This window comes from Heliconius melpomene, chromosome 4 (genome assembly GCF_056956725.1).
Source record: "Heliconius melpomene rosina isolate 202511_hmr_F chromosome 4, ASM5695672v1, whole genome shotgun sequence".
NCBI classification, from domain to species: domain Eukaryota; kingdom Metazoa; phylum Arthropoda; class Insecta; order Lepidoptera; family Nymphalidae; genus Heliconius; species Heliconius melpomene.
The window spans coordinates 10,658,530-10,682,398 of record NC_140392.1 but is presented as its reverse complement, the minus strand read 5'-3'; the positions used below and the strand labels follow the sequence as shown (position 1 = coordinate 10,682,398).

At 35.5% G+C, this 23,869-nt stretch overlaps 1 protein-coding gene and 2 pseudogenes across 1 annotated transcript; all 3 read left to right on the top strand.

Moving 5' to 3' along the window:
* Positions 1 to 613: 613 nt before the first annotated feature.
* On the top strand, positions 614 to 23,858 carry LOC146539741 (WD repeat, SAM and U-box domain-containing protein 1-like). Its single transcript, XM_085185178.1, has 6 exons — positions 614 to 753; positions 1,011 to 1,571; positions 1,653 to 1,772; positions 3,205 to 3,311; positions 21,778 to 21,907; positions 23,540 to 23,858. Exons 1-6 carry the CDS (start codon positions 627 to 629, stop codon positions 23,644 to 23,646), a joined length of 1,152 nt encoding a protein of 383 aa, XP_085041304.1. The 5' UTR covers positions 614 to 626; the 3' UTR covers positions 23,647 to 23,858.
* On the top strand, positions 12,419 to 13,705 carry LOC146539743 (uncharacterized; annotated as a pseudogene).
* On the top strand, positions 17,070 to 18,194 carry LOC146539742 (uncharacterized; annotated as a pseudogene).
* Positions 23,859 to 23,869: the final 11 nt, after the last annotated feature.

Below are 23,869 nucleotides of genomic sequence, written 5' to 3'. Positions count from 1 at the left end.
TAAACAAATAAAAAACCGGACAAGCACGAGTCGGGCACACCCACTGAGGGTTCCGTACAAAAATTGGAGATATCGAACTTTTTCTGAAATTCAGGCTTAGCTTAGCTAGAGCTCTATCTGATACCTCACTTGAATTAGCGGCTTAAATACCAATTTTTTTCCCCTCTTTTAAGGATATTACTTTTTAGGATTTAACTACAAATGTATAGTTTTCAGATTTTTTCCTGATACTACTTATACATGCTAGCTGCCTAATCAAAATTGTAAGTTAACCGGAAGTGTCCTATTAATTTTGATTCCTTTTATTGCGTAAAAATACACGTTTTTTGCTATTTATCCCGACTGCTAAGGAAGGGTTATGTTTTTATTACCTAGAGATAAGGGGTCTTGACAGACAGACAGACGGACAACAGAGTGATCTTATAAGGGTTCCTCTTTTCTTTAAAAAGTACGGAACTCTAAAAATGGGTATTTTATAATTTTTTCTTAATACTTATAGAAAAATAATTATAATATTATTATAATTTCCTATATTAGAAAGGTAAAAATATTATAGTTTACTAGTAATTAAAGACTTGTTCGGTTTCAATTGTTTTAGTGTTTATACGGGCCTGGCTGAAGCGGCCATGTGCTGCGCATGGACGGCGGACGGGCGAGCACTCGTGACAGGGGGCGAAGCGGGCGAGCTGCACTTGTTACTTCCACCGTCTTGCCCCGGGACACTGCATCAAGAAGCAGATGCACACGATCTCGGTGACTCTTTTTAGCTGCACGCTGTATCCCGCACATAACAGAAGAAATTTAGTGTTCAAATACCCCGTTCCCTACTTTCTGTCGAATTCTGGAGCATTGCGTGCTTAGTTACCAGAGCGTGGAAATGAAAATAGTAAATATTTCGTTTCAATGACCTGGCCTGGTGATTTTATTTATAATTAAGTATGAACTATATGATTCTTTATTTTAAAATTTAAATAAACGAAAACGACTAATTTTATTTCATAAACATTCAGGAGTTCTAAGTTGTGATTTTGCTCCAAATTTTGAAGTCGAAGATTCTGATGAAAATATCAAAACATATTTGCTCGCGACGGGAGGAAGAGACGCTCTGGTGAAACTATGGTGGGTGGAGCTGGAGGGGGTCACCGACACTAGTGTAGAGAGAGGCTCGTTGAAACTAGCCAAGTCTCTACAGGCGCACGGCGGCGTAGTCCAGTGCGTGCGCTGGGGCCCGGCGGAGGCGGGCGCAGGCGCGGGTGTGGGCGCGGAGCTGTGGCTGGCGACGGGCGGTGTGGACCGCTGGGCGCGCGTGTGGCGCGTGTGGGCCCGCGCGGGCGGGGAGGTGTGTGCGCGCGCCCTGGCCGCGTTGCCGGCCGCGGCGGGGGGCGCGCCCGCCGTGCGCCTGCTACCCGCGCCCGCGCCCGTGCTGGCCGTGGGCGAGCTGAGCGGGACGCTGACGCTGTGGAAACTGCCCAACTCCCACCTACTCGACGAGGAGGAGGGCGCTGACGTACGCGCTTGGGGGTCTGTGGGAGTTGCGAGATGGCTACGAGAATATGTGACAAGACCGCCAGGTGAATACACTATGGTTTGTGTTTTAAAACATATAGATACTTAACTTTTCTTAATACATAAACTTGTCCTCGCTGTTTCAGGATCATCAGTATCTGATTTGGAAGAGTCTCGTTTATTAGAAGCAATACGAGAGACTGCACTCAGCGGGCCACAACTCCTTGATAAGTCGATTGAAGATTTGATGACTATTTTTGGATATGGTAAAAATGAAATATTTTACACGTCCCAGTGGCACGCGCCCATGTGCACAGACACAGGCACACACACACATACATGCACACACTGACATACGCACAAATACACACATGGACGTATAAGATATTTTTTAATTTTTGTCAAAAAGTTGAGAAAATTATAATATTTAAAATAATTTGCTATTTATGGGACGTACACGTATGTTTAACATAAATTATAGTAAGTATAGTCTGGCAAACATGTTATTGATAATGGGAAGCTCGCGCGGCAGATTGCGCAGTATAAGTATGTGCAGAGAACGTTCGATCAGTGTTACCCTGTTATCTTGTTTTACCCCACGCTTAGTAAATCACATTTATCTATACGATAATTAATATATCTGATCATGTTTATGTTGTAGTAAATTATACAAAACGAAAATTTTATGAGGATATGTAAATATCGAAAAATAATTAGCTGTTCCATACATTGTTGTCGAGAATAAAATCAAGACTAGCCCGAAAAGTATAATATTTTTTTTTGTCAATAAATAATTAATCAATTCTAAGCTTCTGCTTATATAACTAATGGCACATGATATTTATATATATATATGTATATACTATATACACACTTATGTACAACATAAACATTCAGTATGCGTAATACAAGCTTATATACTATGCAATATTGATAAAGAAATATCTGGCAATATTTAAACTTCTTAAAGATTATATAAAATAAAATATTAGGTAAATTATTTCAATAAATTTTGAGGTACAAAAAATGAGAGTGCGGTATCCCTTTGCCACACAAGTCACTGTGCGTCAGTGTGAGCGCTACGTCCTTACAGGAAATTCGCATCCACACATCTTTATAGGTACAATCGAGCTCATACTATAATTAATTGTAAACAAAAATGCCTTTTACCGTTTTGATTGTTTCCTTTATTATTTGTCAATTATTATTTTTTACTTTTTTTATTGAATTTGGATTGAGAATATTTGTATGTGGCCCCATTATAATAATTTAAAATCAGTTTTTTATTTAATTTTTCAATAACGCCATATATCAAGAATTCAATTCAATTAATTTTTCAATTTGATTATCCATAACTTGATTTTGCTTGTTGCTTAAGCTAACACACTAATTCTTATAATATTACTAGATAAATATGCTCTATTACGCCATTCCGTATATATGATGCTATCATATGATATTATATTCATATTTCATAGTAATGAACTGATAGCGTTGCGCTCGACTGTACCGTAGCCCGGTTACACCCCGCACCGATTCCCCGCGAGCCCTTACGGGGAATCGGTCCGGCGTGAGCGGTCTGTCTATGTGTGCAGATATCAAAATATGTTTTCTGCGCAATTTGCCGCGCGTGCTTCCCATTATCAATAACATGTTTGCCAGACTATACTTGTAGGTTTGTGTACGATTTCCTTTTAGGAGAAAACGAAAGTGAATCCAGCTCAGAAGATGAATGTGGGGAAGTACGGGCGCGGTTACTTGATGAATTGCTGTGGCTGCGTCGAGATGATCTCCCAAGCGATATGGTTTATTTTTATTTATTTTTGCACTAACGGCCCCACGGGGGTAGGGTTCCGTACTTTTAAGGGTACGTATTTCGATATTATAAAGGAAATCAAAATTAATAGGGTATTTCCAGATAACCTAGAATTATGAAATTTGCAACTAGTTATCTACTGGTAGTACTATTTCAGGGAAAAATCTGAAAACTATACGTATGTGGTTAAATCCTAAAAAATAATAACCTTAAAAGGGTGGCCCCCTGGTAGATATGGTAGATATGGTATTAAAGCCAGTTAAAGTGAGGTATCAAATAAAAGGGCTCTGGCTAAGCTAAGCCTGAATTTCAGAAAAAGCGCGTGACCTCTAATTTTTGTACTGAACCCTCGGCGGGGAGGCCCGACTCGCGCTTGTCCGGTTTTTTATTTACTATTCTTTAATATGATTCGGTATATTATTTTATATTTAACGGTAATCGTGGTTTATTGCTCATTAATCTCCATTCCGCGGAAATCCGAGATAAAAGTAGTGCCTTTATGTTGCTCCATAGCCTACTCAGCAGGTCAGTGACAGTAACACACAACTCGGTTAATCTGTTTGGGAGATTACACATTAATCACCATTAATTGTATTTAGTATATGTGTAAAGACAATTACATGTTGTACGGGATGCCGTACGAGTGTTTATAAATAAAACAGTTTTCTATGATAAATATATAATATTAATGCATCTAAAAGTATAATGAATTAAATGCAAAAATGTATTGAGCCACGCGCGGTACTCTTAATGACCGAAAGCGATGAACTGACTTATTATAATTAAAATATTGGTATTGAGTAATTTAGGTCATATAAAATGCATGCTAAGCGCTACATGTACGCGCTTGCTCGTACATATTCCCGGGCGGGAAAGATGAGGGTTAGTAGAAGAGATGAGATGCTGCGATGATAACAAGGTGATTATTACAAAATTGCTTAACTACCATGAACCCCGTGATTAGTAATAATGATTACAAGATGATTACATTTTTTCCTTAACATGTAACTTATACTAGAGAAGTGTTCAAATATCCCTCGGGAACACTAAATCTAGGTGTCTCTTTCACTAATACACTTGCACTAACATCTACCACTTCACTACACTGAACTGGCTGCACTGTAGACTGAGTCGGTGCGGGCGCCTCTCGGGTCGGGGCCGCCTGTGGCCCTCGCTCCAGCGCCAAATTGTGCTCGCCTTCTGCTGCAATAGTACACCCATACTGCTACCCCGAGGCCCACTAAAGCGAATAATATGTATATCGCTGCATAGTGGTGAACGTCGTGAAAAGACATTTCTGCTAAGGGTTCGGTATTTTTCATTAATTCGATATTTTTTTGAATATCTTGAAGCTGAACGGTGTAGTTACGAGATAAGTCAGAGATATCATTTGTAGAAGCACTCGGTAAGGAGATGTTTATTATATGATTAATCTGTGATATTTTGAATGGTGGTATGATAGAGGATATATTGACTTTGCTCTCCCTTTGACTATGTGAGACAGAAAGGAACTCAGAAAACTTGATAGTACATCCTCCATCGACGGTGAAAAATCCAGAATTAATTAATTGTAGTGGCGTAATTTGATCGTCACATACAAGTCTCATATGACAAGGTTCACAACAAAAGAATATATATTTGTTTAGGCTGCTCAATTCCAGCCATCTGTTCTTGCAAGTGGAAATTATTGTTTTGCATTTTCTTTCCTTTGGCATCGTTTTACAAAAACTATATTCATCTTTAATAACATGAATAGATTTTCTAAGATGGCATAATATTACCTCAGAGTTTCTCTGTAAGCATAATTTTAAATCCCATTCCGTAAGCTGTAAGAAAGAGTCATGCTTCAGATTGACGGCCACGTAGTCGGCCACCGGCACCACAACTACCTCATTGTTGGTACCTATGCGGTGCGGTATGGGGAAAATTTTTAATATTTCATAAACATTGTCATCCATTAGGGGAATCATTATCTCAAATATAATAAATCTGCCAGTCACCTTTGTACGAACTTGCAATAAATTATAAATTTCTGATAGACTTTCAGACGTTTTAATCGGCAGCGACAATTCCTTAGGAAGCTGCTCGGAGATAACTACCAGTTCGTGCCTCAGTTGGTCAGGTGTGAGAAGATGAAAGTTAAATTTCCCATTATAAATATTAGTTACAGCATCTATAAGTGTTTTCTGAATATTATTGAGGCTAAATATTAAGTTATTTGTTATCATAGAAGTTGCCAAAAAGTCATTAACGAGTGACGTATTTTGAATTTCAATGTTTACTTGATTAATGGCTCCTTCTATGGCGTTCAGTTTCTTATGAATTAACTTATGATTTTCATCGATGACTTTCTCAGTGTGTTTTAGTAGATTAAACTCTGCTTCTACCACGGACGTCTGATTTTTCCATAGCAGAGCTAAGTGATTTTGATTTTTTCTTATTAGATCTATGTCGCTCTCATATTTTTGGGCGAAACTGTCATCTAAAACCCCAAACAAGCTGTTTGCAATATATCCGACACCATTTATTAGTCCGCGCTTGTGACGTACGTTATTGTTTACATTGTGCGTCATTAACAGGTTGGTGTAGTATTGCAGTTCGCTCACCTTATGCCGTAGCTGCAATAAGACGCCGTCGCAATGTGATCTTGATTGTATTTTTTCACAAATATTCTCCAGGTACTTTATGTATTTCCCAAGAGCCTTAATGCCTTCTGAATACGGTTGAGTATCGTAATACACTACCAACCGCCAGTCGTCTCTAATTATTTGCATGTCTTTAATATGGTCGAAATAAATACTATTGTTACTTGGTAAGGGATTTATATTATAAAAGGACTGACCTAGTGGTATATTTATAAAAAATAATAATAAAGAAAGTGCTACTGAGGCAAAGCTAACGGTTTTATTTTTTGTTACAGATTTAATAGAATTTTGTTCGTTATTTAGGGGAAGCCTACATAATTTTATAACTGGCCTTTTCATGAACCCGTTTTTGGTTTTAAGCGTCACGACTCTTACGTAGCCGTCACTGCCGGGGTGTAGCTCTACTACGCGACCTAAGGCCCATTTCCCCGGCGGGAGATTGTCTTCCTTAATGATGACAATATCGTCTATTTTTATATTAGATTTAGGCTCCCTCCATTTACTACGAGCGGTAAGTGAAGTTAAATATTCCAGGCGCCACCTATTCCATATATCATTCAATATTTTTTGGTTGAGATGCCACCTAGTTCTAAGGTCTGTCTCTGTGTCATATAAAGTTAGAATAGGACCGCTACTTAAAAAGTGTGAGGGAGTTAAAAAATTCAAATCATCAGGGTCTTCGGTTAAGGAACAGAGCGGGCGCGAGTTCAAACATCCCTCTAATTGAGCGAGCAGTGTAGTGAACTCTTCGAACGTCAAGTTTTGTTCGCCGACAACTCTTTTCAGATGGTGTTTCAGAGACTTAACTGCAGCCTCCCACAGTCCACCTGCGGATGGCCAAGAGGGGCAATTATGATGCCATTCGATACCCATATCTACAATTTCAACCTTAAATTCTTGACTTTCTTGAAGCTCTGTCAACTGTTGTCTTAATACGTTATTTGCTCCAATGAAATTTTTTCCTTGATCACTGTATATGTGACCCGGAACGCCTCTTCTGGCTATCATCCTGCGCAACGCCGCAATGAAAGCAGGCGTTGATAAGTCAGAGACGAGTTCCAAGTGTACAGCCTTGGTCGCCATACACACAAACACTGCTATATATCCCTTCGTGGTCTTAATACCACGACCCTTGCTGGATTTGACGTTTACGTGCCCAGTGTAATCAATACCGCAATGAAAGAATGGGCGTGACGGGTTTGTGCGCGCCGAGGGCAAATCTCCCATTATCTGTTGCTGAAGGTCAGGACTATGCCGCCTACACTTAACGCACATGCGAAGCCGCTTCTTCGTAGCGTTATTGCCACCTATAAGCCAGTATTTGCGCCGAATTATCGCGGTTGTTAGTCGCGCACCCCCATGGTAAGTAAGCTCATGTGCTTGGTCGATAATGAGTTCCGCTAATCTCGTGTTACAGGGTATGATGGCAGGATGCTTCATCTCAGGATCGATGTTCGCATGCCTAAGCCTGCCGCCGACTCGTAAGATGTCGTTTTCATCTATTATAGGATTTAAACTAAATATTTTGCTATCTCTGCTCACAGCTTTTCCTATCTTTAGACTATGTATTTCTTGTGAAAAGCTTTCAATCTGACAATTTTTTATAATTAAATTCCTAGCCCTATTTACCTCTAGTATGCTTAAATAACTTTGTTTTTTATTTTTTGTAGTGAATCTTAATATCCACGCCAAAATTTTTATAGCTTTAGTCAGTGAAGTTTGCTTTTCAATTATTTGCTTAATAATTTCGCTACCGCTTAATAAAACATTAACTTGCTTATTAGTTTTTATGTCTTGATTTGTAATATATTTTTGTTTATTTTCCTTTTCAGGTATGTAGGTTGGTAGCCATGCCGGTCCATGCCACCATAAGTTATGTTCTCGAAGTTGAGAGGCCATAAGTCCTCGGCTCGCGCAGTCAGCTGGGTTCTCTTTAGATGCTACATATCGCCAAGAGGTAGCCGGCATCGACTCTGTGATTTGTTTCACACGGTTCGCCACGAAAGGCTTCCATCTGTCGACCTGGCCGTAGAGCCAGCCTAGGACGACCATCGAGTCCACCCAACCATGAACGGTGATATTATAGTGGACGAGGCATTTTCTAATTTTTGCCATTAATTTTGACAGTAATACTGCGCCACACAGTTCTAACCGAGGCAGTGAGCATTTTTGACTTAGTGGCACTAATTTTGTTTTCCCTGCCACTAAAACTACTGTGGAATTATTATAACGTGTTATCTTACAAAATACGACAGAACTGTAAGCTTTAGTACTTGCATCACAAAAGCCATGCAGTTCTATGATATCACCCTCGTGACTTTGCAGCCACCTTGGTACTTGACACTGGCTTATTGAATCGATATCTTGTTTAATTTTGTACCATTCTTCAGCTATGTGTTGTGGTACCAGTTGATCCCATGCAAGATCTTCCCTCCAAACGTCTTGAAACAATATCTTAAGCTTTGTAGTGAGAGGAGAGAGCCAACCTAGCGGATCAAAGATCTTAGATATCTCCGATAAAAGCGTTCTTTTCGTAAGCTTGGATGTTGTAAGTAGTTGCGACTGAAATGTAAAGTTATCGGTCTGCGGGTCCCACCCAAGCCCTAAGGTCTTCGTTGACTCCACTTGCTTGAAGTCGAAGAGATCTTGTGGTTGAATAGGTACGTTGACGTGCTTAAGTAGCTCAGGCGAGTTTGATTTCCATTTTCTTAAGTGAAAACCACCCTTCTTCAATAATTTATTCATATCTGTTTGTAGCTGTTTGGCAGCTTGAAGCGAGTGGGCCCCATGAATGAGGTCATCCATGTAAAAGGATTCCTCTAGTAAGCTAGGCGCTAAACTATCTTGAAAGTTCGGCCTCTCGTCGTGAGCTAATCGTTTAAGCGTCATCATTGCAAGGAATGGAGCCGCTTTAGTTCCATATGAAATCGTAGCTAAGTGATATTCAAGTAACTTTTTATTTGGATTATCTCTCCACAGAATCATTTGCAAATTCTGATCTTTATTACTAACCCATATTTGCCTAAACATCTTTTCAATATCGGCAGTAAATGCATATTTAAATTGTCGCCACTTAAGAATAAGATCCATTAAATCTTGTTGAAGATTCGGTCCCCGCAACATAACGTCATTTAAACTTAAGCCTGATGACGTTTTACTCGATGCATTAAATACAACGCGTAATTTTGTTGTCGTCGAATCGTTTCGGGTGACACAATGGTGAGGTAAATAACATCTAAGGAATGCATTACGGTCAACAGCCGCGGGTGTCATATGTCCGAGCGACAAATATTCTTGAATGAATTGCGAATAATCATTTTTAATTGATTTATTTAATTTAAGTCTTCTTTCTAAATTATAAAATTGAGCTATTGCTTTTGGTTTAGAATTCCCTAATTTTTCCTGGTACTCGGGTTTCAGTGGCAACCTGACTTCGTATCGCCCGTCATCTCGCCTTTTTGTAGTTGACTGGTACAATTCCATACACCTTTTGTCTTCCAAAGATAAGTCAGACTTTTCCGAAAGGTCCTCAATTTCCCAAAATTTTGGTATTTCTTCGAGGTTATGTAATACTACATTGCAATGAAAAGTTTTTGTATTGCCACTCAAAATCCAACCAAGTTGCGTTTGTTGAGCGGTCGGTAAGGTCGAATTTACCCTGCATATTCCATCCATAATAACAATAGAATATATATCTGCACCTAATAAAATATCTACCGGGCGACTTTTATAGAACTCCGGGTCCGCCAGTGTAATGTGATCCAAGTATGACCAGTTCGATTTTTCTAATGTACAACTGGGTAAGTTTTTAATAAGCTGTTTCATTATTAGCGCGTCGGTTTCAAAGGAAAAATCGCTTACTAAAGATGAACAATGTAGTGTGACCATACCCTTACTGTTGCTTTCCTTATCGCCGACACCTGAAATAACCCCCTTACACCGTTGCCGTGGGATTTTCAGGGTCTGTGCTGCGTGTTCTGTAATAATACTAGTTTGTGAGCCCTGGTCTAGCAGTGCCCGCAAGATACAGAAAGAACCATTAGCGGCTTGCACCTTTAACATTGTAGTAGGGAGTAAGATCTCGTTTGGATCCTCCTGAACTGACACGTGTGAGTTACGTGGAAGTTGTTTTTCTGCGCTGGCATTTTCCCTTGTATAAGCAGAGTTGCCCCCGCGCACGCCCGTGCCCTCACCGCTATGACCGACTTCCGTCGATGCGCGCGTGTATTGCGATTGCATAAATGCTTCATGTAGAAGTCGATTATGTGCCTTATTGCACTCGCGACAGGCTTTATTTGACTTACATTGCTTACCCTGATGATTCGATAAACAACTTATACATAAATTTAGTTTATTTGCAGTTTTTAGCCTATCGCTAGGTAGCATCTCTAGAAATTTCTGACAGTAATAGATTCCGTGATCATTATTGCGACACAATGAACACCTATATATTGACATGATATTACCTTTATTATTAAGAACTGGTGAAATTACTTTACTATTATTTAAGGACGTTTTATGATAATACGATTTGTTAAGCTGACTACTAGGATATTGATTTTTATTAATGACGATATTTTTGTGCATAGCGCTGTCTTGTTTCCTATGCGACGACTCTAATGAAATAAATTTAGCTTCTAAATACTGCAAAAATTCTTTTAGGGATGGCAATTCGCGCGGGTTATTTACCGTTTGCATATAATCTGTATAAGATGCGGTATCTAATTTTTGAGTCAATAAATATACAATTATAGGGTCCCAGGAACTAATGTCTACCCCTAAATTTTTTATTGCATTGAGACATTCTTGTGTTGTGTCATGCATTTTTTTAATTTGAGCGACTGACTGTTGTTGCATTATAGGCATGCTCATGAGCGTGTTTAAATATGATTGAAAAATAAGTCTTTTGTTATTGTATCTTTGATTTAATATCTCCCAGCAAACTATATAATTATCTGCTGTTATATTTAAATGTTGGATGAGTCTCTCAGCTTCTCCTCTTACTTTGGACTTGAGATACTGCATCTTCTGTGCGTCAGACATGGCATTATTTTTATGGATACTCTCACTGAACAAGTCCTTGAATGAAACCCAGTTATTATAGCTTCCGCTAAACGTAGGAATTTCCAACTGAGGGGTGGATTTTACAATATGGGCTACGGACCATATCTTTTTATTAATGGCCTTTTTGACGGCCTGGTACTTATTTTCATACGCTAAGAATGTACTCTCGTACTCCTCGTTCGATCCGTTCAGCTCGCCATCTAGCTCCCAGTGCAGGGTGTCGATAACGGACCAGCGGGACTGAATCGTGCGAAGCAGATCTTCTAACTCCCATCTCTCGCTTATTAAATCTAAAGTCATACCTTCCACTGTCCGATGGAAGGCCTTGAAATTGCTTTGTTGCTTTCTCAGCATGTCCACGGTTTTGCTATCCGTATGGGAGTGTTGTAGAGCAGCCCTACTGCTGCCCGGTTGTGGATTAGACTCTTGTGTTTTCAGTGGGAACGTGGGAGGTTTATCGAGGGGAGATTGTGGTTTCTCTCCAGTTGTAATATCACAGCTCTGGATATGAATCTTAATAATATCATACCTCTCTTTCATCCTCTCCAGATCCTTAGCAATAGCATCACGAGTGTGAATCTCTAACTCCTTATTCGATAGTCTCGTAAAGTTAGTCTCATACTCGAACCAATAGCTTTCTAGAAGGTCCAACCTCTTTTTTATGTACTCGGGAGTCCTTCTACTTGCGCCGTCTTTCTTAAAATTTGTGTATACGTTTTCTATGGCCGATGCCAGCTGCTTTTGGTTAGCCAAAATATCAGCCACCGACGACATCGTTGAGAGAAATAATATAAAATAAATGGACAGATCTTACTTGGAATCTGCGCGCCTGAATCCTTAGTGTTCAGATGATTCTCACTGGAACTCTTAATGTCACAGCAAGGATCGAATACTACTCACTATTCTTCTTGATCGAACAGTAGGTACACGTAGTACACGAAAGTCACTTATAGTTAATGCACTGTGTCTCTACAGGTACACCGGTACACGGAACCGCACACACGCGGATGTACAAGGGTTCCGTTTTTCTATAGGCTCGAAGGACCAATATGTACGGGATGCCGTACGAGTGTTTATAAATAAAACAGTTTTCTATGATAAATATATAATATTAATGCATCTAAAAGTATAATGAATTAAATGCAAAAATGTATTGAGCCACGCGCGGTACTCTTAATGACCGAAAGCGATGAACTGACTTATTATAATTAAAATATTGGTATTGAGTAATTTAGGTCATATAAAATGCATGCTAAGCGCTACATGTACGCGCTTGCTCGTACACATGTAATTCTCTTTAATTTTTAATTCCTGGCCATAGACGTAACTACGTCTATGGTTTGAAATAGATAATCTGTACAAATAGGTAAGCTATACAAAACTGTCAACATAGATCTTTTTAATTAATTTTGCTGAACACGTGTAACATAAAAATTTGTTAGAAGTAATAGACATTAAATGTCGTTTCTTTAACGAGAAACTCAGTGTGTTTTAATTACTACTATAAAATAACATTCACATTATAAAACGACATTTTTGTTTAAGAAAGATGGATAAGTTAAAATTTACATTCCAAAGTAAACCTACAATGGATGGCAAATCAAATTTCATTGCCATAACCTCAATTACGACACAAGACTCAAAAATATTTGTTATACCTGAAGAATATCAAGCGGCGTCTATCCTCAAACATATACAAAGCTCTAAAGCTTTTGTTACTGTGAAAAATACTTTGAAAAAAAAGGCATCAATCTAGAAGCATATGGATTAAAGTATCAGAGGATATATTAAAAACATATGTGGATGAAGAAGGAAATATGGTTTTTCAGGACCAATTTTTAGAAGAAATGCCCGAGGAGCAATGGAAAACTGTCATTAAAAACGATACTGAAGATCCCATGGCCAAAATTTTAGAACAGTTAGTTAATAAGCATCAAAAAACAGAAGATCATAGTATAAAAAATTTAGCAGGTAGATTTGTTATTGAAAAATTTGATGAAAAAAATATGAGTGCACATTATTGGTTAGAGGTGTTTGAAAAAGAATGTTCCAGGTTTGAAGTGATTAAAAATGAAGAAAAAATTGAAATCCTCCGGCTATTTTTACAAAAATCAAGTATGGACTGGTATTCTTCTATGATGATAAAACTGAGCTTACAATCAGAGTGATCAGAATGGAAATCACATTTTTTGCAAACCTATGGCAATAGGGGTTGGTCTGCTAGCAAATATGCCTTATCTTTCAAATATCAAACTGGATCTTTATTAGAGTATGCTATTAAAAATGAAAATCTTATACTACAAGTAAGAAAAACGATTGACGAAGGGACTTTAATAGATATAATTGCTGCGGGCTTACCAGATTTTGTAACAGATAGAATCAATAAGGAAGAAATTATATACACAAAAGACTTATTTAATGAACTAGGCAAATTAGAGCATTTACTTACTAGAAAGAAATATATATAAAAAAAAAGGAGTATTCTAATGATAGAAAAACATTAAAAGAAAAATGTAGTATTTGTGAAAAGTTAAACAAAGGAGAATGTTACCATCCGGAAAGTTCATGTTGGTTTAGTTCAAAAATAAATAGTGAGAAAGAAAAAAAACAAATAAGGGTTATTAATAACTCGGAATTGGAATGTGAACTTAAATGTGAGGACCAAAAAAACTAATATTGCCACCATTAATTAAAGTAAAATTATTATTGAATAACAAAATTGAAGTATTGGGAATCTATGATTCCGGATCTAACGTATCATTGATAAATTCAAAGCTACTGAAGATAAAAAATAAAGGTTTGAATTATTCGAACAATACTGATTTGAAAACAATTAATGGTGTTAAAAAAGCAAATGGTATAATAAAACTTAATATAACTATTTTTGATATTGAAAAAGAAATGGATGTTTTTGTAATAGATAGTAATAATTTTGATTACAATTTTTTAATTGGGCTGGATTGTATAAAAGAATTTTCTTTAATTCAAAATGAAAACTTGGAAGTTTATCAGAAAATCCCCTTACAGGGAAGAGAAGTAGATTCTAAGGAATCATATACTACAATTCCAAAAGAAATTAAATTGGATAATTCGATAAATTTCAATGAAAATTACTGTGAAGAGAACTTCAAAATTTTTATTAACCATCTCGATTTCCAAAAACAGGCAATGATAAATGATTTAATATTGAACCATAAATCTGTGTTTGCAAAGGATAAGTATGACATTGGAAAAGTAACGGAGTATGAAGCACATATTGATCTATTAATAGACAAATATTGCAGTAGAAGGCCATATCGTTGTACAATTGAAGATAAGAAAGAGATAGAAAATCAGATTACAAAGTTATTGGAAAAAAATATGATAGAAGAATCATATAGTCCGTTTGCTGCCCAGTTACACTGGCTTATAAGAAAGAGGAAAATAAAAAATCAAGGTTATGCATAGATTTTCGAGATTTAAATAAAATTGTAGTTCCACAATCACAGCCATTCCCGCTTATTGAGGACCTATTAGTTAAAACAAGAGATTGTATTTTTTTTTCTACACTGGATCTAAACTCTGCATTTTGGTCAATTCCTCTTCGTGTTTCAGATAGGCATAAAACAGCATTCGTCACACAAGAAGGTCATTACCAATGGACTTGTTTGCCATTTGGTCTAAAAACATCTCCGGCAATATTCCAGAGAATAATGTGTAACATAATCCGGAAACATAAGCTTGGTGAGTTCACAGTATGCTATATTGATGATATTTTACTGTTTTCAAAATCCTTTTCAGATCATATTAGACACTTAAAACAGTTATTTGAAGCAATAAAAATTGAAGGGTTAAGATTAAAATTTTCCAAGTGTACATTTGCAGCTGATTCAGTTAAATATCTGGGCCACATTATACAGAACAATTCAGTAAGGCCTTTGAAAGACAACTTAATATCAATAAAAAACTTCCCTACTCCAAAAACCCCAAAAAACGTTAGACAGTTTTTGGGGAAAATAAACTTTTATCATAAGTATGTCCCTAATATAGCGGTTAAACTGGAACCATTACATAACTTGTTAAGAAAAGGGCAATCCTTTAATTGGACAAAAAACTGTGAAGAAGCATTTAATGAAATGAAACAAATATTGTGCTCTCAACCTATATTAACTATTTTTAATCCAAATTTACCTATTTACATATACACTGATGCCAGTATACTAGGAGTGGGTGCAGTTCTAAAGCAGCCTCAAGAAGACAATCTTGTGAAACCAGTGGCATATTTCTCGAAAAAATTGAATGATGTTCAAAAAAGAAAGAAAGCTATATATCTGGAATGTCTAGCAATTAAAGAATGCGTAAAATATTGGCAGCATCTTTTGATAGGTAGGAAATTTATTGTATTCTCAGACCATAAACCATTAGAAAATATGAATATTAAGTCGAGAACGGACGAAGAATTAGGGGATCTGACATTTTATCTATCCCAATATGATTTTCAGGTTAAATATGCTCCAGGAAAATACAACCTCGAAGCTGATTGCTTAAGCAGGAACCCAGTCCTGGAACCAAATGAAAATAAAGATGAACAATTAAAAATAGTCAACATAATAAAAATAGAAGATATCTTAAATGATCAGGTAAATAATAAAGAAATACAGTGTAGGAAAAATAAGTTAATTACTAAAAACAATGTTTATTATAAAAAAGTAAAAAAAAAGGAAAAAATTATTATATCAGAGAAATTTAGTATAGAATTGATGAAAAATGTACATACAAACCTAGGTCATATAGGAATCAATCAAATGCACAAAATGATCAGTTCACTATATACATCAAAAAACATGACCAAAAACATAAAAAGGATATGTGAAACTTGTATAATGTGTATAAAGAACAAATCAAGAGGACTAAATAAATATGGTTTGATGTCTCACTTAGGTCCTGCCACAAAACCCTTTGAGATATGTTCTATTGATACTATTGGTGGCTTTGGGGGTTCTAGGTCCACAAAGAAATACTTACATCTACTATCAGATCATTTTACAAGATATGCATATATTTTAACATCAAGTACTCAAAATGCAAATGATTTCATTAGACTAGTAAAAAGCTGTGCAGAACCTGACCACATTGGCGTAATTCTTTCAGATCAATACCCCGGCATCAATTCAAAAGAATTTAAAAAATTTTTAGATGACAAAAATATTCCCATAATTTTTACAGCTGTGAACTCGCCCTTCTCAAATGGCTTAAATGAAAGAATGAATCAAACGTTAGTTAATAGAATCAGATGCAAGATTAACGAAAATAATACAAAAATAGCATGGACAACTATAGCACATCATTGTGTTAGAAACTATAATGAAACTATACACTCTGTCACAGGATTTCCTCCAAAATATTTGTTAAATGGCACAGATGTCACTATTTTGCCAAATGAACTTAAACTAAAAAAGACAGAATATGATCTTACTAAAGATAGAGAAAAAGCTCTGGAAAATACAATCAAGTCTCATAATTATAACAAAGTGATTTATGATAAAAATAGAAAACATATAGATTTAAAAGTTGGTGACATTGTTTTTGTGGACAATGGAAATAAATTAAATAGAAGGAAACTTGATGAATTGCGAAGCGGTCCCTATCAGATCATGGAAAAAATATCAAACTCAATTTTCAAGATAAATACTGGTCATAAAAAATCTGAATCAAATTTTTTCCACATTTCAAAAATTACTCCAATGCCTCTGCTTGAGGAACCTACTTTGGGCGGGAGATGTAAAGACAATTACATGTAATTCTCTTTAATTTTTAATTCCTGGCCATAGACGTAACTACGTCTATGGTTTGAAATAGATAATCTGTACAAATAGTTAAGCTATACAAAACTGTCAACATAGATCTTTTTAATTAATTTTGCTGAACACGTGTAACATAAAAATTTGTTAGAAGTAATAGACATTAAATGTCGTTTCTTTAACGAGAAACTCAGTGTGTTTTAATTACTACTATAAAATAACATTCACATTATAAAACGACATTTTTGTTTAAGAAAGATGGATAAGTTAAAATTTACATTCCAAAGTAAACCTACAATGGATGGCAAATCAAATTTCATTGCCATAACCTCAATTACGACACAAGACTCAAAAATATTTGTTATACCTGAAGAATATCAAGCGGCGTCTATCCTCAAACATATACAAAGCTCTAAAGCTTTTGTTACTGTGAAAAATACTTTGAAAAAAAAGGCATCAATCTAGAAGCATATGGATTAAAGTATCAGAGGATATATTAAAAACATATGTGGATGAAGAAGGAAATATGGTTTTTCAGGACCAATTTTTAGAAGAAATGCCCGAGGAGCAATGGAAAACTGTCATTAAAAACGATACTGAAGATCCCATGGCCAAAATTTTAGAACAGTTAGTTAATAAGCATCAAAAAACAGAAGATCATAGTATAAAAAATTTAGCAGGTAGATTTGTTATTGAAAAATTTGATGAAAAAAATATGAGTGCACATTATTGGTTAGAGGTGTTTGAAAAAGAATGTTCCAGGTTTGAAGTGATTAAAAATGAAGAAAAAATTGAAATCCTCCGGCTATTTTTACAAAAATCAAGTATGGACTGGTATTCTTCTATGATGATAAAACTGAGCTTACAATCAGAGTGATCAGAATGGAAATCACATTTTTTGCAAACCTATGGCAATAGGGGTTGGTCTGCTAGCAAATATGCCTTATCTTTCAAATATCAAACTGGATCTTTATTAGAGTATGCTATTAAAAATGAAAATCTTATACTACAAGTAAGAAAAACGATTGACGAAGGGACTTTAATAGATATAATTGCTGCGGGCTTACCAGATTTTGTAACAGATAGAATCAATAAGGAAGAAATTATATACACAAAAGACTTATTTAATGAACTAGGCAAATTAGAGCATTTACTTACTAGAAAGAAATATATATAAAAAAAAAGGAGTATTCTAATGATAGAAAAACATTAAAAGAAAAATGTAGTATTTGTGAAAAGTTAAACAAAGGAGAATGTTACCATCCGGAAAGTTCATGTTGGTTTAGTTCAAAAATAAATAGTGAGAAAGAAAAAAAACAAATAAGGGTTATTAATAACTCGGAATTGGAATGTGAACTTAAATGTGAGGACCAAAAAAACTAATATTGCCACCATTAATTAAAGTAAAATTATTATTGAATAACAAAATTGAAGTATTGGGAATCTATGATTCCGGATCTAACGTATCATTGATAAATTCAAAGCTACTGAAGATAAAAAATAAAGGTTTGAATTATTCGAACAATACTGATTTGAAAACAATTAATGGTGTTAAAAAAGCAAATGGTATAATAAAACTTAATATAACTATTTTTGATATTGAAAAAGAAATGGATGTTTTTGTAATAGATAGTAATAATTTTGATTACAATTTTTTAATTGGGCTGGATTGTATAAAAGAATTTTCTTTAATTCAAAATGAAAACTTGGAAGTTTATCAGAAAATCCCCTTACAGGGAAGAGAAGTAGATTCTAAGGAATCATATACTACAATTCCAAAAGAAATTAAATTGGATAATTCGATAAATTTCAATGAAAATTACTGTGAAGAGAACTTCAAAATTTTTATTAACCATCTCGATTTCCAAAAACAGGCAATGATAAATGATTTAATATTGAACCATAAATCTGTGTTTGCAAAGGATAAGTATGACATTGGAAAAGTAACGGAGTATGAAGCACATATTGATCTATTAATAGACAAATATTGCAGTAGAAGGCCATATCGTTGTACAATTGAAGATAAGAAAGAGATAGAAAATCAGATTACAAAGTTATTGGAAAAAAATATGATAGAAGAATCATATAGTCCGTTTGCTGCCCAGTTACACTGGCTTATAAGAAAGAGGAAAATAAAAAATCAAGGTTATGCATAGATTTTCGAGATTTAAATAAAATTGTAGTTCCACAATCACAGCCATTCCCGCTTATTGAGGACCTATTAGTTAAAACAAGAGATTGTATTTTTTTTTCTACACTGGATCTAAACTCTGCATTTTGGTCAATTCCTCTTCGTGTTTCAGATAGGCATAAAACAGCATTCGTCACACAAGAAGGTCATTACCAATGGACTTGTTTGCCATTTGGTCTAAAAACATCTCCGGCAATATTCCAGAGAATAATGTGTAACATAATCCGGAAACATAAGCTTGGTGAGTTCACAGTATGCTATATTGATGATATTTTACTGTTTTCAAAATCCTTTTCAGATCATATTAGACACTTAAAACAGTTATTTGAAGCAATAAAAATTGAAGGGTTAAGATTAAAATTTTCCAAGTGTACATTTGCAGCTGATTCAGTTAAATATCTGGGCCACATTATACAGAACAATTCAGTAAGGCCTTTGAAAGACAACTTAATATCAATAAAAAACTTCCCTACTCCAAAAACCCCAAAAAACGTTAGACAGTTTTTGGGGAAAATAAACTTTTATCATAAGTATGTCCCTAATATAGCGGTTAAACTGGAACCATTACATAACTTGTTAAGAAAAGGGCAATCCTTTAATTGGACAAAAAACTGTGAAGAAGCATTTAATGAAATGAAACAAATATTGTGCTCTCAACCTATATTAACTATTTTTAATCCAAATTTACCTATTTACATATACACTGATGCCAGTATACTAGGAGTGGGTGCAGTTCTAAAGCAGCCTCAAGAAGACAATCTTGTGAAACCAGTGGCATATTTCTCGAAAAAATTGAATGATGTTCAAAAAAGAAAGAAAGCTATATATCTGGAATGTCTAGCAATTAAAGAATGCGTAAAATATTGGCAGCATCTTTTGATAGGTAGGAAATTTATTGTATTCTCAGACCATAAACCATTAGAAAATATGAATATTAAGTCGAGAACGGACGAAGAATTAGGGGATCTGACATTTTATCTATCCCAATATGATTTTCAGGTTAAATATGCTCCAGGAAAATACAACCTCGAAGCTGATTGCTTAAGCAGGAACCCAGTCCTGGAACCAAATGAAAATAAAGATGAACAATTAAAAATAGTCAACATAATAAAAATAGAAGATATCTTAAATGATCAGGTAAATAATAAAGAAATACAGTGTAGGAAAAATAAGTTAATTACTAAAAACAATGTTTATTATAAAAAAGTAAAAAAAAAGGAAAAAATTATTATATCAGAGAAATTTAGTATAGAATTGATGAAAAATGTACATACAAACCTAGGTCATATAGGAATCAATCAAATGCACAAAATGATCAGTTCACTATATACATCAAAAAACATGACCAAAAACATAAAAAGGATATGTGAAACTTGTATAATGTGTATAAAGAACAAATCAAGAGGACTAAATAAATATGGTTTGATGTCTCACTTAGGTCCTGCCACAAAACCCTTTGAGATATGTTCTATTGATACTATTGGTGGCTTTGGGGGTTCTAGGTCCACAAAGAAATACTTACATCTACTATCAGATCATTTTACAAGATATGCATATATTTTAACATCAAGTACTCAAAATGCAAATGATTTCATTAGACTAGTAAAAAGCTGTGCAGAACCTGACCACATTGGCGTAATTCTTTCAGATCAATACCCCGGCATCAATTCAAAAGAATTTAAAAAATTTTTAGATGACAAAAATATTCCCATAATTTTTACAGCTGTGAACTCGCCCTTCTCAAATGGCTTAAATGAAAGAATGAATCAAACGTTAGTTAATAGAATCAGATGCAAGATTAACGAAAATAATACAAAAATAGCATGGACAACTATAGCACATCATTGTGTTAGAAACTATAATGAAACTATACACTCTGTCACAGGATTTCCTCCAAAATATTTGTTAAATGGCACAGATGTCACTATTTTGCCAAATGAACTTAAACTAAAAAAGACAGAATATGATCTTACTAAAGATAGAGAAAAAGCTCTGGAAAATACAATCAAGTCTCATAATTATAACAAAGTGATTTATGATAAAAATAGAAAACATATAGATTTAAAAGTTGGTGACATTGTTTTTGTGGACAATGGAAATAAATTAAATAGAAGGAAACTTGATGAATTGCGAAGCGGTCCCTATCAGATCATGGAAAAAATATCAAACTCAATTTTCAAGATAAATACTGGTCATAAAAAATCTGAATCAAATTTTTTCCACATTTCAAAAATTACTCCAATGCCTCTGCTTGAGGAACCTACTTTGGGCGGGAGATGTAAAGACAATTACATGTAATTCTCTTTAATTTTTAATTCCTGGCCATAGACGTAACTACGTCTATGGTTTGAAATAGATAATCTGTACAAATAGTTAAGCTATACAAAACTGTCAACATAGATCTTTTTAATTAATTTTGCTGAACACGTGTAACATAAAAATTTGTTAGAAGTAATAGACATTAAATGTCGTTTCTTTAACGAGAAACTCAGTGTGTTTTAATTACTACTATAAAATAACATTCACATTATATATGTATACATTATTATTGATAATATTTCAGTGTTAATAATATTAAATTAAGTTAGTAATTAAGTTGGTAAATTAATTTGATCAACGAATGTCCCGGATCTTATTTTCGACATTTTTAAGTATACATTGAATCATTGCATTAAAGGTAGAGAAAAATGTTAATTAATTAATTTAGTCAGCTTGCTCCTAGTCCGTTTTTATGCTCCGCTACTGACGTAGTACAGGTCGGCCGGTGTGTCGCAGGAGCGCGGCGCGCCGCACGCGCTGCGCTGCCCGCTGACGCACGCGGCGCTGCGCGAGCCGGCGCGCGCCGCCGACGGGTTCACGTACGAGCGCGGGAACATCCTGCACTGGCTGTTGGCCGCCGGCGGCGGTGAGCTACAGCTGTAATACCTATATGTGTTTCTTCGTGTTCAGTGGCAGAACTCAATGCTGCGCTTTGCCTCGACACCAGAGCGAAGATATGGAAATATAAACGTAAATAAATATTGCACTTCCTCGAGTGGGGATCGAACCCTCAACCGTCGCGTTATAGTCACACCCTTGTGCCGCGGGGCCGCCTGGTACCTCCCGTGTATTCCAGCATCAATTGTACAAAAACCAAAACAAATGAAGGACGCGTGGCCCACAATATTGCTCCCGCTGCTTTCCACATTCAACTACTTAATCCCATCAACTAAATCAAGACTCCGCGTGTCGCTGTTCCATGAGACTGAGGCGTCATCACATTCATACATCTCCTTGTAAAATTCCCCCCATCGCTGCAAAACGCATGGTTCTTATGTTAAAATTTCACAATTCAGTAATATTCTTTCGTTTGGTGCTTTTGCAGCGTATGCTGTTTCTTTTTCTTCTCTCTTTCATACTTTTACTCTTACCTGAGGTTTTATAATCCTTTTGTCCTATCTACTGCAATTTGCATTTTATCAGCCCACCATACCTTGTTGCTGTTGATGTAACTGCTTCCAAACTACAATTCCTAAGGTTCTGCCAGCTGCTATTCACTGCTGTCTAGCTCTTTCTTAATATTACTCTCTAATCGGTGGATCTTGATTTTTCTAATTTTTTATACAATAATATTTTGTTCTTTTTTGATTCAAGTATATATTTATCTTGATAAGGATGAATAAAAAATTGTAGAAAATACATAACTCGATAAATTTAAATTAAATACCGACATTAAACTGGTTGCTGTGGCTCGTTTCTCATTCGAGATTTACTTTAAATAATAGAACAATGTAGCTTACGTTTATCCGAAGACTTTCTATACATTAAATTTTATCACAATAAAAGTTATTTTGGCATTTATAATATTAGTATGGATACTTAATGTTTTTAATTTACCTTAAAGCTTCCTTCGCTGTACACTACGAGTATGTTAATAGTTTACACTGTCATTTTGTAAGGGACTACAGAATATCTAGATTTTTTGGAGATCCTCATCGAGAAAGATATATTTTGTTTAGATTGGCATTTTTAAATTTGTTAAATATTTTGAATGGATAGTCCTATTTTAATAATTTTAGTAAATTGCAGGTATTAAAGGTCTCAAATACAAAAATATTTTTTTGGATATAAAGGTATACATGGTTTGATTATAGCTGGCATTTTTATCTAATATTAAATTGTAAAAAAGTTGTTGTATTGTTATCACTACGAGGTGGGACATAAGTATGATATGGGAGAAGTTTTTGTAGTTATGTGTGTTATGTGTTCATTAATTTTGTTGAACATGTCTTTGTTCTATCTTCAATGAGTAAGATAATAAATATAGCCTTTGTTACTCAGATATGATGTAGCTATCTGATAGGGAAAGGATTTTTTTACATCGGTTCAGTAGTTTTTATGTTTACTCATTACCAACATAGACATACAAATCTTTCTTCTTTATATAATAATAATTTATTTTTCAGACATGTGTCCATTTCTTAGTATTATAATAAAATAATATAATGTTATAGAAATGTATTATGATGTGCCATTTTATATATTAGTTATATTACAGAAGAGCTCCGGTCACCGATGTCCGGTCTCCGACTCAGCAGTGCGCTCGTGGAGCCCAACCACGGCGTGCGCGACCAGCTGCGGCGACACTGCGGCTGGCGGCACTAGGCACTAGGCACTGGGCACTGGGCACTGGGCACTGGGCACTGGGCACTGGGCACTGGGCACTGGGCACTGGGCACTGTCGGCCTTAATGCAACAGGATGTGTGGATTGATCCTTGATATAAATATATAACCACTGTGTTCTTAAATTTTGAAATGTATACTGTTCTCTTCATAGGTTTTCAGGGAATTAAAGTGATCATTTTACTTAAGCTTATATTAATTCGT

Coding starts and splice junctions, on each gene's coding strand:
- LOC146539741 (XM_085185178.1), top strand. CDS start 627: ATGTGCTGCGCATGGACGGCGGACGGGCGAGCACTCGTGACAGGGGGC. Junction 1,572..1,652: donor ATATGTGACAAGACCGCCAG/GTGAATACACTA, acceptor TCGCTGTTTCAG/GATCATCAGTATCTGATTTG. Junction 1,773..3,204: donor GATGACTATTTTTGGATATG/GTAAAAATGAAA, acceptor ATTTCCTTTTAG/GAGAAAACGAAAGTGAATCC.